The sequence below is a fragment of the Thalassophryne amazonica genome, chromosome 17, assembly GCF_902500255.1.
Source record: "Thalassophryne amazonica chromosome 17, fThaAma1.1, whole genome shotgun sequence".
In the NCBI taxonomy this organism is placed as follows: Eukaryota; Metazoa; Chordata; class Actinopteri; order Batrachoidiformes; family Batrachoididae; genus Thalassophryne; species Thalassophryne amazonica.
The window spans coordinates 10,240,800-10,257,563 of NC_047119.1; the positions used below are offsets into that span (position 1 = coordinate 10,240,800).

Below are 16,764 nucleotides of genomic sequence, written 5' to 3' on the forward strand. Positions count from 1 at the left end.
TAGACGTAAACACCGATAATAATAATACACCAAAACAACACTGAGGCACTTTGAGGTTTACGTGTTTCCATGAAGGCCGAGTTCACCAAGTTTTTCATGTTTGAGTGGATATTAAAAAAAAATCAATTTTATTTATATAGCGCCAAATCACAACAAACAGTTGCCCCAAGGCGCCTTATATTGTAAGGCAAGGCCATACAATAATTACGGAAAAACCCCAACGGTCAAAACGACCCCCTGTGAGCAAGCACTTGGCAACAGTGGGAAGGAAAAACTCCCTTTTAACAAGAAGAAACCTCCAGCAGAACCAGGCTCAGGGAGGGGCAGTCTTCTGCTGGGACTGGTTGGGGCTGAGGGAGAGAACCAGGAAAAAGACATGCTGTGGAGGGGAGCAGAGATCAATCACTAATGATTAAATGCAGAGTGGTGCATACAGAGCAAAAAGAGAAAGAAACACTCAGTGCATCATGGGAACCCCCCAGCAGTCTAAGTCTATAGCAGCATAACTAAGGGATGGTTCAGGGTCACCTGATCCAGCCCTAACTATAAGATTTAGCAAAAAGGAAAGTTTTAAGCCTAATCTTAAAAGTAGAGAGGGTGTCTGTCTCCCTGATCTGAATTGGGAGCTGGTTCCACAGGAGAGGAGCCTGAAAGCTGAAGGCTCTGCCTCCCATTCTACTCTTAAAAACCCTAGGAACTACAAGTAAGCCTGCAGTCTGAGAGCGAAGCGCTCTATTGGGGTGATATGGTACTAAGAGATCCCTAAGATAAGATGGGACCTGATTATTCAAAACCTTATAAGTAAGAAGAAGAATTTTAAATTCTATTCTAGAATTAACAGGAAGCCAATGAAGAGAGGCCAATATGGGTGAGATATGCTCTCTCCTTCTAGTCCCCGTTAGTACTCTAGCTGCAGCATTTTGAATTAACTGAAGGCTTTTCAGGGAACTTTTAGGACAACCTGATAATAATGAATTACAATAGTTCAGCCTAGAGGAAATAAATGCATGAATTAGTTTTTCAGCATCACTCTGAGACAAGACTTTTCTAATTTTAGAGATATTGCGCAAATGCAAAAAAGCAGTCCTACATATTTGTTTAATATGCGCATTGAATGACATATCCTGATCAAAAATGACTCCAAGATTTCTCACAGTATTACTAGAGGTCAGGGTAATGCCATCCAGAGTAAGGATCTGGTTAGACACCATGTTTCTAAGATTTGTGGGGCCAAGTACAATAACTTCAGTTTTATCTGAGTTTAAAAGCAGGAAATTAGAGGTCATCCATGTCTTTATGTCTGTAAGACAATCCTGCAGTTTAGCTAATTGGTGTGTGTCCTCTGGCTTCATGGATAGATAAAGCTGGGTATCATCTGCGTAACAATGAAAATTTAAGCAATGCCGTCTAATAATACTGCCTAAGGGAAACATGTATAAAGTGAATAAAATTGGTCCTAGCACAGAACCTTGTGCCTATCAAACTCTTAAAAGAGGGTAAATCATCATGCAATGTTGCAAAAGATGTTGGTTGTTCACAGTCAGCTATGTCTAAACTCTGGACCAAATACAAACAACATGGGAAGGTTGTTAAAGGCAAACATAATGGTAGACCAAGGAAGACATCAAAGCATCAAGACAGAAAACTTAAAGCAATATGTCTCAAAAATCAAAAAATGCACAACAAAACAAATGAGGAACGAATGGGAGGAAACTGGAGTCAACGTCTGTGACCGAACTGTAAGAAACCGCCTAAAGGAAATGGGATTTACATAGAGAAAAGCTAAATGAAAGCCATCATTAACACCTAAACAGAAAAAAACAAGGAAAAGCAATTGTGGACTGTGGATGACTGGATGAAAGTCATATTCAGTGATGAATCTCGAATCTGCATTGGGCAAGGTGATGATGCTGGAACTTTTGTTTGGTGCCGTTCCAATGAGATTTATAAAGATGACTGCCTGAAGAGAACATGTAAATTTCCACAGTCATTGATGATATGGGGCTGCATGTCAGGTAAAGGCACTGGGGAGATGTCATTACATCATCAATAAATGCACAAGTTTATGTTGATATTTTGGACACTTTTCTTATCCCATCAATTGAAAGGATGTTTGGGGATGATGAAATCATTTTTCAAGATGATAATGCATCTTGCCATAGAGCAAAAACTGTGAAAACATTCCTTGCAAAAAGACACATAGGGTCAATGTCATGGCCTGCAAATAGTGAAGAAAATGGTCCATGACAAGGCTCCAACCTGCAAAGCTGATCTGGCAACAGCAATCAGAGAAAGTTGGAGCCAGATTGATGAAGAGTACTGTTTGTCACTCATTAAGTCCATGCCTCAGAGACTGCAAGCTGTTATAAAAGCCAGAGGTGGTGCAACAAAATACTAGTGATGTGTTGGAGCGTTCTTTTGTTTTTCATGATTCCATAATTTTTTTTCCTCAGAATTGAGTGATTCCATATTTTTTCCCTCTGCTTGGTCTAAAAAAGTAACCGTTACTGACTGCCACAATTTTTTTTCCTGATTTCTTATAGTGTTTCTTAAAGCCAGAAAGTTGCCATTTGAAATAATTTTAGTTTTGTGTCATGTCTGTGATGTGCTTTTTTCTACATAATTAAACAACTGAATGAACATCCTCCGAGGCCGGTGATTCCATAATTTTTGCCAGGGGTTGTAGGAGTGATGCTATGCTGTCCAACTCAGTTTTCAATTTTCACACTGTGCGCACACACACAGACACACACACAAAAGAGTACTCCATGATATCAAGAAGACTTTTCTGCCTTGAGTTAAAAAGACATGCACTAAGCCACTGTGAGCCAGGCCTAGCCAGAAAGGAGGTGGACAGCAGAAGAAGCTATGCCAATGGGCATGGAACAGCCCTGTGGCTACAGCAGCAAATAACTCGGTTCCCAATTTCTTGCTGAGCACAGAGGAAAAATAAATCTGAAATGTCAAGAGTTCACCTGCCTGGAGTTATGCTGATATGCCCTGTGGGATTCAGAGTCAAAAACAATGATGCTTTGTGACTTTTGCTGAATGGCAAAGAGGACGCTGCTGCTCTGAACATGACTGTGTGAGCGTTACGTGGGAAAAAAAATAGCTGATGTGTGCTGTTGCTCAGCCTGTTCCAGTAAATTAATGGATGTCAAAATCCAATCCCTCATCCGCATGGTGACATGAATAAATTTTTATGAATGAATAGAATTTATTAGGCACACATATGATTAATAAAAATCACTCGTACACAAACAAACAAAACTCACAAAGTAGTTAAAAGAAAGAAAAGAAAAAGAAAAAAAAAAAGAATTTATTTATTTGGCACAAACATACTTAACAAAAAAACTTGTGAATCAAAAACGAAAAAAAAAAAAAAAAGGGCCGAAAGGGTGTAGGCAGAAGCAAAAGCTTATAAACATCCACCCCTTTACTCATTTACAATATATACAGCGCACACACACACACACAAACACACACACACACACACACTCATAAGTACCAAAAGGAAAAAAAAAGACAAGAAAAAAAACAAGCACAGACAATAAAGATTAATCAGTGAACCAAATGTCTCAACATAAGCAAACACACAGTGTGCAATCAAAGAAACCAGTAACAAACTCAGTTAACCTAACTCTTCATACTGTAACAAGAAATTAGATTATTTTTATAAAGTCTTTTCAAGCCAACTAAAGTACCAGATAATTTAATTCTATCAGAACAGTTATTTCAAATTTTTACACCTTTTACGAAAACACGATGACTTTTTACAGTAACACGAGTCCTTAACCTAACAAACACCAATGTTCCTCTCAAATTATACCTGGACTCCCTCATTTTCAACAGTTCCAGGGCATGTTGAGGCAAAATCTGGGTAACTGATCAAGTGGCGGATTGCCTGTTGGGGTAAAATACAGTGGAGACCTTGTGTCCCCTCTGGCAGCTACAGTAGCTATGAAGACCCAACAAGAACGCTGAACACAAGACACCTACAGGGCTCTGGTGAAACAAGAAGTCCTCAACGACAGATCAGGTGAAGGAAGCGATGGCTTGTAGCCCAACAGCTGTGAAGGTGAATGAAGGCTGCAGCAGGTCCTCAGACTATGATCGTCTGGGATTTCCCAGCCATCCGACCACAATATGGATCTGTCAAGGACTGTGTGTTTGTCATCCCCACGTTAAGCAAACCCACGCACAGATGTCTCTGGGTGTCGATATCCCATCCGGGAATCAATCAAGAGACGATCTTCCTCGCCACCGAGGGACTGCCACAACAGTAATTTAAAAATTTTAATTAATTTATGAGTGGACATCTTCAAGAGCAAGAATACGTACAAAGTCCAACCTCTACTGACATGTTTTACTGCAGACATTGTGATTTTCCAATTAAACAGCCAGACATCCAAACCTATAGGGAAACAACAATAAAAATCCAAACAGCTTCTACTCTGCACTTTCTCTGCCCGAAACCCAAGTTTTCATTTTATCGATTTGAAGGATACGGGGCCAATACCCAATAGATGTAAAGCAATCAATAGGTCAGTGATTGTATTGATTTGATGCCCCACTTTGAAGTGGACTGTGTTTTACAGCAGCGTGGATCATAACACAACTCCAAATAAATCAATCCTCACCGACCTAATATAGCATCAATAATACCACCTTAATATTCACATCTCAGATCTGGCTCGCGCTTCACAAAGGTTACGTTTTTACGGCACAGCTAATATATCTGCAAAGGGCCTGCTAATGTGTCCACCCCGGATTCCAGCTACACTTACGCTAATGGATTTGCTGTATCTGCCGACTCGTTCAGTCTCCTCATTACAACTTGGGTCTCGTCCACCTTCTTATTTATCTCTCATTCAGCGTCCATCGCTTACCACGCGACTAAAATTTACTCAAAATTTCATATATGACCTTTCCATTTTTTTTCATGCTTTTCTTTGAACTTTACACTGCAGATGGTTACAGATTTGGCACAGCTCAATGTGCTAATATCCATCTCAGACATCCTGTCTGTGCACCAGGGAGGAGACCACCTCCGAACATATGTGGGATGAGTGAGTAAACGGCCCCTGAAGAACAGTTTCCCACCCAGCAGAGATGTGGCTTTAAGAAACATATCGTGTTACTGCTAAAGTCAGGCCGTGCTGTGAGGCCGCAACAATCATCTGTTGTGATTTCATCGGAAACCAAGGAAACTGTGCACAGAATGAAGTAACGTCCTGATTGTTTTTATAATGAAACATCAAATCACACAAGTCTGCTTTGGAGCTACACACACACACACACACACACACACAACAGACAAAAGCAGCACTCGACCTCTCCAACCACAGTCACAGAAGCCTATAACTCCTTTAGAGTTGTTGTGTGTCTTGGTGGCTTCCCTCATCAGTCTCCTTATTGCACAGTCATTGTAGCTTTGCAAAGTGAGAAATAAATGTCTTTATAAATGTCTCTGGTTATTTGACCCACATTGCTTGTGAGTATTTCTTAAGTAAATATTGAAACTCCCAAAGTCATCATCAACATGTGATTATACTGTGCATCTGGAAAGTATTCACAGCACTTCACCTTTTCCATAATTTATGTTAAAGCTTTAATCCAAAATGGAGTAAAATCACCCCCCCCCCCCCAAAAAAAAAAAATGCTACTCACAACATCCCATAATGACAATGTGATTTTTTAAAGTTTTTTCAAATTTATTAAAAATTAAAAAAAAAAAAAGAAATCACATGTACTTAAGTATTCACACCTTTTGCTCAATACTTTGTTGATGCACCTTTGACAGCACTTACAGCCTCAAGTCTTCTTGAATATGATGCCACAAGCTTGGTGCACCTATCTTTGGGCAGTTTTGTCCATTCCTCTTTGCAGCACCTCTCAAGCTCCATCCGGTTGGATGGGGAGCGTCGGTGCACAGACATTTTCAGATCTCTCCAGAGATGTTCAGTCGGATTCAGGTCTGGGCTCTGGCTGGGCCACTCAATAACATTCACAGAGTTGTCCTGAAGCCACTCCTTTGATATCTTGGCTGTGTGCTTAGGGTCATTGTACTGCTGAAAGATGAACCGTCACCCCAGTCTGAGGTCAAGAGCGCTCTGGAGCAGGTTTTCATCCAGGATGTCTCTGTGCATTGCTGCAGTCATCTTTCCCTCAATCCTGACTAGTCTCCCAGTTCCTGCTTCTGAAAAACATCCCCACAGCATGATGCTACCACCACCACGCTTCACTGTAGGGATGGTACCTGGTTTCCTCCAAACATGACGCCTGGCATTAACACCAAAGAGTTCAATCTCTGTCTCATTAGACCAGAAAATTTTGTTTCTCATGGTCTGAGAGTTCTTCAGGTGGACTCCAATTAAGCTGTAGAAACATCTCAAGGATGATTAGTGGAAGCAGGATGCACCTGAACTCAATTTTTGAGCTTCTTGGTAAAAGCTGTGAATACTTATGTATGAATAAGAAGAACCTTATTAATCCAGAAAGAAACTGTTTATGTACATGTGATTTCTTATGTTTATTATCATTAATACGAGGTCTGTGAGAAAAGTATCGTACCTTTTTATTTTTTTCAAAAACTATATGGATTTGAATCACGTGCGATTACATCAGCCAACCTTGAACCCTTGTGCGCATGCGTGAGTTTTTTCAAGCCTGTCGGTTGCGTCATTCGCCTGTGGGCAGGCTTTGACTGAGCACTGGTCCACCCCTCCCGTCGGAATTCCTTTGTCTGAGAACTTGCTGAGAGACTGCTGCTTTGCTTCATCAAAAATTTTTCAGAAACTGTGAGACACATCCAAGTGGACACCATTCGAGAAATGCTGCTGGTTTTCTGTGAAAATTTTAACGGCTGATGAGAGATTAAGAAGTGTTACTATTGCTTTAAGGACAGCCCACGGCGCCGGACGGCGCGCCGCACCCGAGCCACCGTCGTCAGCCTGTTTCAAGCTGAAAACTTCCAAATTTAAGCCTCTGTTGATCCAGGACGTCGTGAGAGAGCAGAGAAGTTTCAGAAGAGGTCGGGATCAGCAGTTTATCCGGACATTCCACTGTTAAAGGAGATTTTGTAATGAAAGACGTGCGGACGGATTCGCACGTCGGCACGTAGCCGCTCATCGCGCGGCGGCACAGAGAAACACCTCCGTATTGGAAACCATTCGAAAGATTCAGGCGGCTTTCGATGGCTTTCAGTCGAGTGAGTATCTGAGAAATTGTTTAACAGCTGGGCATGTTCCAACTTGTCCTGTAAGGCTTCCAACGGGGGTGTTTTCCTGTGGCGCTGCGTCATGAGCGGCTGGGTGCCGACGCACGAATCCGTCCGCACGTCTTTCATTACAAAATCTCCTTTAACAGTGGAATGGGGTTGGCTGATGTAATCGCACGTGATTCAAATCCATATAGTTTTTGAAAAAAATAAAAAGGTCCAATACTTTTCTCACAGACCTCGTACATTTGCAAAAATCTGAAATGTTTTCGCCCGTTTGCTTGTTTTTTTGTCTGATATCCTGATAGGCAAGAACTGATTCAATTTTCAAGGTCAAAGTCAGGAAAATTCTTGAAAAAAAAAAAGAAAAATCCTTTAACATTGAACAAATTTTCAAAAATTCAGAACTCTGTCAAAAAAGACCAAATTTCTTTAATATCTGATGGATGGAATCCTTTATTGACTGACAACATGTGACCCGGGTCTGAACCAGATTACAGTGGCCATTTAAATTTAACATTGAAAACCCCATTTAATCTATATTTTACATTATATCTTAACAAAACATGCCCCAATCACTCTCATATTTGAAAGTGAGGTGCAGACTGGCACTCACTATCACCTGACAAAGTTTGATCTGGATCTGATCCAGATTGTAGATTTTGTGGACATTTGAATTTAGTATTGAAAAGCTCATTTGGTGTAAATTTTGCATTATAGCCCAGTCAAAATTGTCTTAATCACTCGCATTTTTCTGTTATGGATTTATGGATTCACAGCTAATTTAGCTTAAAAAAAAACACTTCTAAACAGGACTTTGGCCTTGAAAATTCTTTCCAAGGTAAAATATTGTGGGAAACTAGTGTTGGAGGTTTGCACTCTACAAGTGTGGTGCTTTAGTTCACATTGTCATTATGGGGTATTGTGTGTAGAATTTTGAGGAAAAAAATAGTTTTATCCATTTTGGAATAAGGCTGTAACATAAAATATGGAAAAAGTGAAGTGCTGTGAATACTTTCCGGATGCACCGTACATAACCACACATACAGAGTATAACCCTCAAGCGATTCTACCAGGAACTGACATTTTGAAAAAGTCTAAGTTTTGCAGCCCATATTAAGAACAGTACGAGGAAGAAATGTGATCTTAAAGGAAGATTTTCACACAACTTAGAACTTAGAAACAATGAGCCGAGTACTATTTCTTCTCCCACGGCTACAATCGCCTTCTGTGAGGTCTAGCATATTTCCATTCCCTTTCATTCCTAACAGTTAGGTTCTCTCCCCCCTTTCCTCCACTATTTGCCTCTTCAACGTGCTCAGTGAGGAGACTGTCAGTTGCCATGACAGGCCTAGGCACAAAAAATAATTCTTTATTAAATTTGTGCCAGGATTATATCCTTCGCCGAACACTACTTTGCATTGGCTAGGAGATGGTTCAAACCAGCCGTCTAGTATCACCTTCATTTCAGAGATGAGTCATTGTGAAAAAGGGGAAGAAGCTTTAAAAAAAAAAACCTGCAAGAATACAAGAGCATCATAGTGACACTTCTTGGTGTTATCAAAACGGAAGATTGTAGGATTCCGGACTGCTGGACAAATTGCTCGACTGCTCTGCCTTGAAAAGCTGAGGGGAGGCAGCCATGTCAACAAATACAAAAAACACCAAAAAAAAAGGAATGCATGGGTATGTGCACGTGTGTGTGTGTGTGGGGGGGGGGTATAAGTGTAGTGTTTGTGCGATGTGATTGCAACCTTGCAGTCTGCAGTGTGCACTAAGATCAGGTTTGCCAAATGACTAGCTGTGCTCCATATACGTCTGGCCTGTTTACTATCAACGACAGAGGTCACAAAGAGGCCAGCGAGACATACAGGAGTGGGGACCGGTCAACTGTAAATTTTCAGAGACCATCGCTGTCATAGATGCCATGCGTGTGCCTATTTGGCCAGTAGCGGAAGGGTCAAACGCTACAGCACCACAAATCTCCCTCCTTACATCCCCCCGCTGCTACTCATCGCTGTTGGGTCTACTCGTAGCTGTTGATGAATGGCTTCCGACACTGCGTGAGTCACTGGCTGCCTCTTTCTCGCGCGGTGTAGAGACCATAACCTCATCAAAGGGAGGCTACTAAGAGTGGATTAGCCTTACTGGGATGCTGCAGCACCAGCAGCCTGCTGGTGCTTGGCTTGTCTAATTGGCAGACCCCTTTAGCTCAATGTGAGACTTCCCCCACAGGAGCAGTAAAAGGATCCTATTCTCTTTTAATTACCCTCCATCCTATCTACATAGCCTCATAACTCACTTAAGTAATGCACACAAACCCCTATTAATCCCCTGAGCTCCCTCCCTTAGATTGGTCTTCTCCTGAGAAGACTCAACCCATCTTATTACATATCTCTTAATCAAAACGCTACAGTGATACATGATGAATATAGGAAATTAGAACTCTGACCACTATAGATTTTTTTGGAGGGGGGAGAAATACAGATATTAGGCAGTAAAAAAAAGATATGGATTTATTTGTTGATATATATTGATGTTCTGCAGTTTAAACATGAATTTTCTCAGAAATAACTATAATCATTATCTCTTACTATGGCATTCCCTGGAGGGTACCATTACTTTGCATGGATGCTGACACTCTATAATGGCTCTCAATGGTGGAATGATAACATCATTATCCACCCACTACTTTGGTCCACTCTGGAACAGAGTGCCTTTTTTATTTTTTAAATACTGTGGTATTATTGTTGGACAGTACTGTACCCCATTCAGGAGTGGCACCCCTCACGCCTCCTATCACACCTGCTTGTCTTGTCTATTTTTTATTCCAATTTAGATTATTCATTTTAAATTAAAACTAGATTATCAGTTGAAACAGCAAGGTTATAATATTTTGCTCTATGACTTCTGAAGGCAGCTTCAAGTCAGCGTTACGTATGTTGGTTGGTCAAACTAAATAATTCAAGATGGCAGAATACACTACAAGACAGCTCCATTTCTGTACTGTATATATCTAAATTTTTTTGTTGGCATTTTTCTTATTATTATTTGGAAAGGTTACCAAGAGATAAACATACATCTTATGGAGATGTTATCATGTTAACTAGCAATACGGGAACGTCACTGTGAAACATGTATATAAATATAGACATATCTATTTTGGCTTGGCCTAGCTGGTGGCATAATGACCACTTGTCTCTTGTCACCATGAAAGACCTACTCTGTTTGAAAATTACTGACAAGATTTTCTAGATTGTTTGCTTATTCTGTAAGATAAAGTATTCATTTCTGCAAAAATATCACTGATACGACATGTTTATGAAAAGGCTCATATTGGTTGGGCTCTTCAGAAAACATGAAAGGTTATAGCAAAGAAAACTCTTGGTTTAAATTAGAAAAATGACAGAAAAGTAACCTTACCTAATTGGAGGATGACGGGTAGAGGGCCTACGACTCAAGCAGGAAGGTGCTTCCAGGTACTGACGAAAGCAGTGGGAATGAGAGAGTATGGCACAGTAGTGATGCTGTTCCAAGCATCCAGTGTTGGGTCATAGCAGTCTAAAGTTTTACAACGCTGTGTGCCAAAGTATCCGCCCACCACATACAGTTTATTCCCTGATGCTACAGCTTGGCAGCTCATGCGCTTGGCTGTCACATCACCCACTTTAGTCCACTGGTAGCTCTCGCTGCTAAACTTGTACGCAGAGCATGCTGAGAACTCTGTATCTCCACCCATGACAAAGATCTGGTTCCCCAGCACAGCAGCGGCTGTATAACGCCATGGCTGTGGGCAGGATGCAGGCACTGTCCATCGGTTCTCCTGCGGATCATAGCACTGGACTTTTGGTAACTTGTCATGAGTGACGCTGGTTCCCCCAAAGGCAAAGAGCTTGAGCTTGACGCTGACTACTGCTGCATTGCTCACACCTTCTCTCAAAGGAGCCACCATGGTCCACTTGTTTGCCACAGGGTCAAACTGCTCCACCTGTTTGAGAGACAGGGATGGAGAAGCTGGGAGGCATCCAGTTGCTGCAGTATGACCTCCTACTACATAGAGGCAGTGTTTTAACTCTGCAGAGCCATGGCCAAACCGGGCAATGAGCATGGGCGCTGCCTTGGACCATTCCTCGTGGACAGTGTCGTAGACCCATACATCTTTGGATACACCATTCTCTGAGCCTCTCCCGCCAGTGATATACATCTTACAGCCAATGGCGCAAGCGCTGAACTCCTTCCTTGGACTGGGGATGTCAGCCTTTGGGATGATTTCTTTGGCTTTCTGATCCACCAAGTACAACTTGTCACACATAAATGTCTGGCCTCCCAGAAGGAACAGAGCATGGCTGGTTTTTCTCGGCCGGGCACACAGGCTGTTAACGACGCCATCATTTTGCAGGATCTTCAGCTTACAACGGATAGCTTCATCCACCAGCTCCTTGCTTTTGGCCTGGGCATTGATCAGCTCTTCCGTCGAGACATTCTCCATAAGAAAGATGGCAGGCAACAGAGCTAGACGGACTGTTCTCAGAAGCTCTGGAAGGTGGCAGTGTCTCCTCTCTAGGTCATAGTTGATCCAGTTCAGGGCAGCTTCATAAACCAGTCTCTCATCTTCTGTTTCCAGCTCCTCATGTGACAAAAGCTGCACCACCATATCTTTGGGTAACTGAAGGAAGTCCTCTGTCTTGCAAATAGCAGGGAAGTTGCTGAGGCACATACCCCAGGACAGCTCTGACAGCTTGGTACACTGGTGAGCATCAGACAGCAAAAGCATGCCAAGGCAGTTAGATGGATGAAGGTTTCTTTCTAGGAATTCAGCACAAGCATCCCGGATGTCTTGAAACTCCAGCATGTCTCCGGCCTCCAACAGTGACTCTGCATTTTCTTCGTTGATGACCACACGTGAAGAGTATGCATAGTCCAGGAGGAGCTCTAAAACCTCTGGGTGGATGGAGTCATGAAAGTCGACTTCACTTTCCTGGCTCTCCCTAAGGCCACCACTGAACATGGCCTCGAAGTAGCGGCTGCAGGCAGCCAGAACAGCGCGATGGCAGGGAAAGGAGCGGCTGCCGGCATGAAGCAAGACATCTGTGAAAAGCCTTTGCTGCCGCAGTGAGTTGAGGTGCATGAGGACGCTGTCGGCATAAGACGACTTGTGGAACAGGTAGATGTTCATAGAGCCCGTGCTGGCTCGTGACTTTCGGTTCTCATGGACACACACGGACATTTTCATTGAATCCTAAAAAAGAAAAACAGGGAGGAGTGGGGTGGGGGGGGAGTCTCTCTTGAGTGCGTTTTTCAGTCAATTTTACAGTCATGAAAATTCAGTAAGGTATGTCTTCTATAATACATTCCAATTCTAAGGTAGAACTCTACTAGTGTATACTAAGGTATATCTAAATATCTAAAAAAAAAAGAGTAGAATAGAAGAGGAGAATAGAGTAGAGAAGAGCCACTTAGGTGCCTGATCTTGAGAACCAGGGATGGTAGGTTTTGATGGTAGGTTTCAAATTGTAGAGGAGTATTTTAGCAGCATCACAGAAAAATGTTAGAATGACATAAAATTGGTTCGACTATTCTACAAACAAAGTGAAGATAACTGAGCGACATTCCCATTCAACATTAAGCAGTAGTTCCATTTCCCCTCAGAGTCCATTAAGAATTTCTTTGTCTACCTAGAAGATACCATGCTATTGATCAGTCGACAAGGGGGAGTCCATTTTCCCCCCTCATGCTGTATTTTTTTTCATATATTATTTTAGCATATCCGAACAGCAGATACAATGGATTTTTCAAAAAGAGATTCTTTAATCTTATGCCCAACAAAGTGGTCCATTCTCAAAATTATTGTGAGTGGCCATTTTTCATGTAGACAGAACTTATGCATTTGCAGCATGCAAAAGTAACCCAGAAGTGTTATATATCACACAGAGAAGACTTTTCTTAATATTAATAATGAAACTAAAGTACAGCTGTGCATTCTCTGAAATAGAGCTGCTGCATTAGCCTATATAGCTGTTTCAGTCCTAAAAGTTAGTAGGATGGTATTAATGAGTTTTTTTGAAAAAGAAACTGAAATCTGTCCACAGAGACAAAGAATTTTGCAAGTGATGAAGTGATTGCAAGCTGCTAAATAACATGAGACGCAGAGTTGTAAAGATTTAACTGGAAACAACAGCATTCACACAGATCATTTGGCTCTTCTACTTCAAGATCTAAGGTGTCTCAAAGTACTGTCAGAAGCAAGGATGTTATGTAACCCTGACACACAACACAGTGGCTGATCTGAAAGGGGCAATACCTGCAATGAAACACCAAAACGGCGAGTTAAATGTGTGTCTGAGTTGTGTCAACTTTGCCTTGAAATGTTTAATAGGGTCCATGCGTTGCTTTGCATTACTGCATAGCTAAATGCCATTACAGACCCAGGATAAACCAGTTCTTATGTGTTCCTGGTCAGACTGACCAAGATCCCAGAATGGGTTTAATGTGAGATGACCAACCACTACTATTGTATGAAAGCGAAGCTACATGGTCTAGAAATTCTTAGGTACCAAAACGATTCCTTTATATTCATGAAAATTCAGTAAGGTATATCTTCTATTATACATTCCAAATCTAAGGTGGAACTCTACTAGTGTATACTAAGGTGCAACTAAATATCTAAAAAAAAAAGAAAAAAAAAAAGTGTAGAGCCACTTAGGTGCCTGGTCTTGAGAACCTAAGGTTGGTTGAAAAGCTTTTTTATCCCATGGGAACTCTCACTACCCACCTAAGCGGCTCAAGAATATGGACAGCATGTATATAAGTGACATTTACACAATGAGGGTAGTAAACAACATATACAAGAAATATAGTTACTACATAATATTATAGGAGTTGGCTCCTGAAACCTGAACGTTCATACAGGAAAAGATTGTAGTGTACATCTACCTATTCTGTAGACTTGTTGTAAAATTAAATTATAGCTAGTAGGCTAAGCTATAAATCTGGTTATGTTATTATCGAAACAGAAGCTATGATATAATATGTTTTAGGTTTCTATCTAAAGTTCACCCTGCTAGCTAGGTTATGGATTGCTACAATAGGAAGACAAATTCCATACTCTACTTGCTTTCTAATGGAAACCCCAAACTTAGATACTATCTACTGATATCTATTAAAGAACCCTTTAAACTGAAGAACCATTAAAAATCAACACCATGTAAAATAAAAGTGCAAATCTCGAAGGTAGGCTAACTATAGCTAGATGAGCTACCGTTAATTTAACCGTTGACCATGTTGACTTTGGTTTTTCATTAATTTCTTTCACTTGTTACTCAAAACCCCATTTCAAAATTCATGCTTGTCCCTGCCTGAACAAAAGATGGTCGACTGAGACTTCCAGGACCTGTAACTCATTATTTGTGTCAATCAAACCTTCAGCATCAACATAACAATATTGAAATGTGTTTTTTTAAACATCCACATGAGCAAAGACATGACTCTGATCCAAGTTAATCCCCAAACCAAGCCACACTCTGTAATGTCTGTATTCTCAAGTATCCAGATACCCAGGATGTGCATTTGCTGCCAACGGGGATGACACAACCTGCAACATGTGTAAGCATAAATTATTTAAACTATTTGCCACACAATCCTGCTTAAGCCTTTGTCCCTCATGCTGAAACTGAGAAGCTGAAGTTAGATAGGTGACAGAGGCAGAGGGAATGGGAGCAAGTTTCTGACCAACCACGAAAATTTATACAAATGTTTCAAAAAGCTGGATTTGTTTTGGTTTATACTTCACTTTTGTGGACTTTTTCTGCCAAATGTATTTGATCCATGATTGAAAACGTTTAAAATATGACAGGTGAGGAGGGAAAACGGAAAAGTGACAAACAGCCTTTGTATATGGCAAGCCATGAATGCCAAAAATACATCACATTTAGTCACGCATCACAAAAATCAGTCGCAAAAAAAAAAAAAAGCCATTTGGTTTATATGTCTGTCTGCTGGTTTGTTTATATATGAAGGATAAAGGATTTATATACAGTAGTGCTTAAAAGTTTACATACTCTGGTGGAATTTTTGTTTTTTTTTGGCCATTTTTGAGAGAATATGAATGATAACACAAAAACTTTTTGAGAACTGTCTACTCCACACAGATTTACTATAGAGTGCCATACTGTTCTTCATAATGGATGATTTTCAAGTTGCCACTAGGGCAGCGCCTACGCGCATGCGTGATGACGTCACAACTCTTTCCGGTTAGGGAGACGCGGTTTGCTGCTATTGTTTCTGTATGACAACATTGCTTTTCATCCCACACATGGTCGAGTCACGTTCAGCTCATCGGATCTTTAGTTACTGATCCGTTCAAATATCATCAACGTTCATGCAAGACGTCTGACTTAGGAGGTTGAACGAAGTTGGACGACAGTCAAACGGAACAGGAACTACGCAAACAATGAGGAATCATCAAGACAGAAAGCAAAATGGAATACGGATGACTTGAGGTTGTTGTCGGGATTCACTCACATTTTTCAACAGTTTGAAAATTCTGACAAAGCGCCAGCTACAGGAACGAAGCTGGACGATGGTTAAACAATGTCAATGTAAGTTCAGATTTCTTGTTTCGTTTTGGCTTCGGTGTCCTTCATTAGTGCCATGTGACCGGAGCTTTACATCAACAGTAACACCACTGCAGCACTCCTTTTCATTCCTTGTGGGTTAACAACAACGACAACAAAATTACTTACCAATACAGCGTAGAATTCGCCTCCAGTGGCCATTTCACTCCCTGGAACTCTGACAGCTGAGCTGTTGTTTCTAATAATGCCTAACCAGAAGTCTCGGTTTCAAGATGCCGGCGCAACTTGAAAATTAACCACTGATGTCCAAGATATATTCAGTGGCAGCTTTATCATCAGAGAAAATAAACAGCTTCATCCACAACTACCACAAAAGACTCCAAGCTGTCATTAATGTTAAAGGGGGGCAATACACGGTACTAATGACAGGGGTATGTGAACGTTTGATCAGAGTCATTTGGGTAGTTTCTGTTGTCATTTTCAATTAAACAGAGTAAACACAATTGTTTGACAATAAATGGCTTCATACAACCTCTAACCTTGAGTGAATTTTTTTTTTATGTGTGGTCATTCATATTCTCTGAAAAATGGGGGGAAATAAATCTAAAATTCTGTCAGGGTATGTAAACTTATGAGCACAACTGTATGGAATGTGAGTTGAATCCACCTACTGGTAAAAACTGAATAGAGCAAAAAGACCTTTCGACAAGACCTGTCAGTGTATTGCTGATGTTTTATTTTTTTTGTTTGTTTTTTTCTACTCTAGTCTACATTCTACAATCCCAGGTTACCAAAACAATTCCTGGAGACAAAGTTCATTCCTTGTGCCATTTTTACATTTTCAACAAACACACTTTGGTGTGGTTAAACTGAACTCACCCATACACAAGTGCAACACAGCTGAATTGAGAGAAGAGCTGCAAAGCTAATGCTTATTGCATTTGCATATTAAAGAATAAAACCTGGATGACT

At 40.9% G+C, this 16,764-nt stretch overlaps 1 protein-coding gene across 1 annotated transcript in view; it reads right to left on the reverse strand.

The window, feature by feature from the left end:
• enc1 (ectodermal-neural cortex 1) overlaps positions 1-16,764 on the reverse strand; it is a 29,142-nt gene that overhangs the window by 4,663 nt on the left and 7,715 nt on the right. The window contains exon 2 of the mRNA XM_034192068.1: positions 10,643-12,458. Coding sequence (XP_034047959.1) covers positions 10,677-12,452 — 1,776 coding nt within the window. The 5' untranslated portion in view covers positions 12,453-12,458 and the 3' untranslated portion in view covers positions 10,643-10,676. The remainder of the gene's footprint in view (positions 1-10,642; positions 12,459-16,764) is intronic.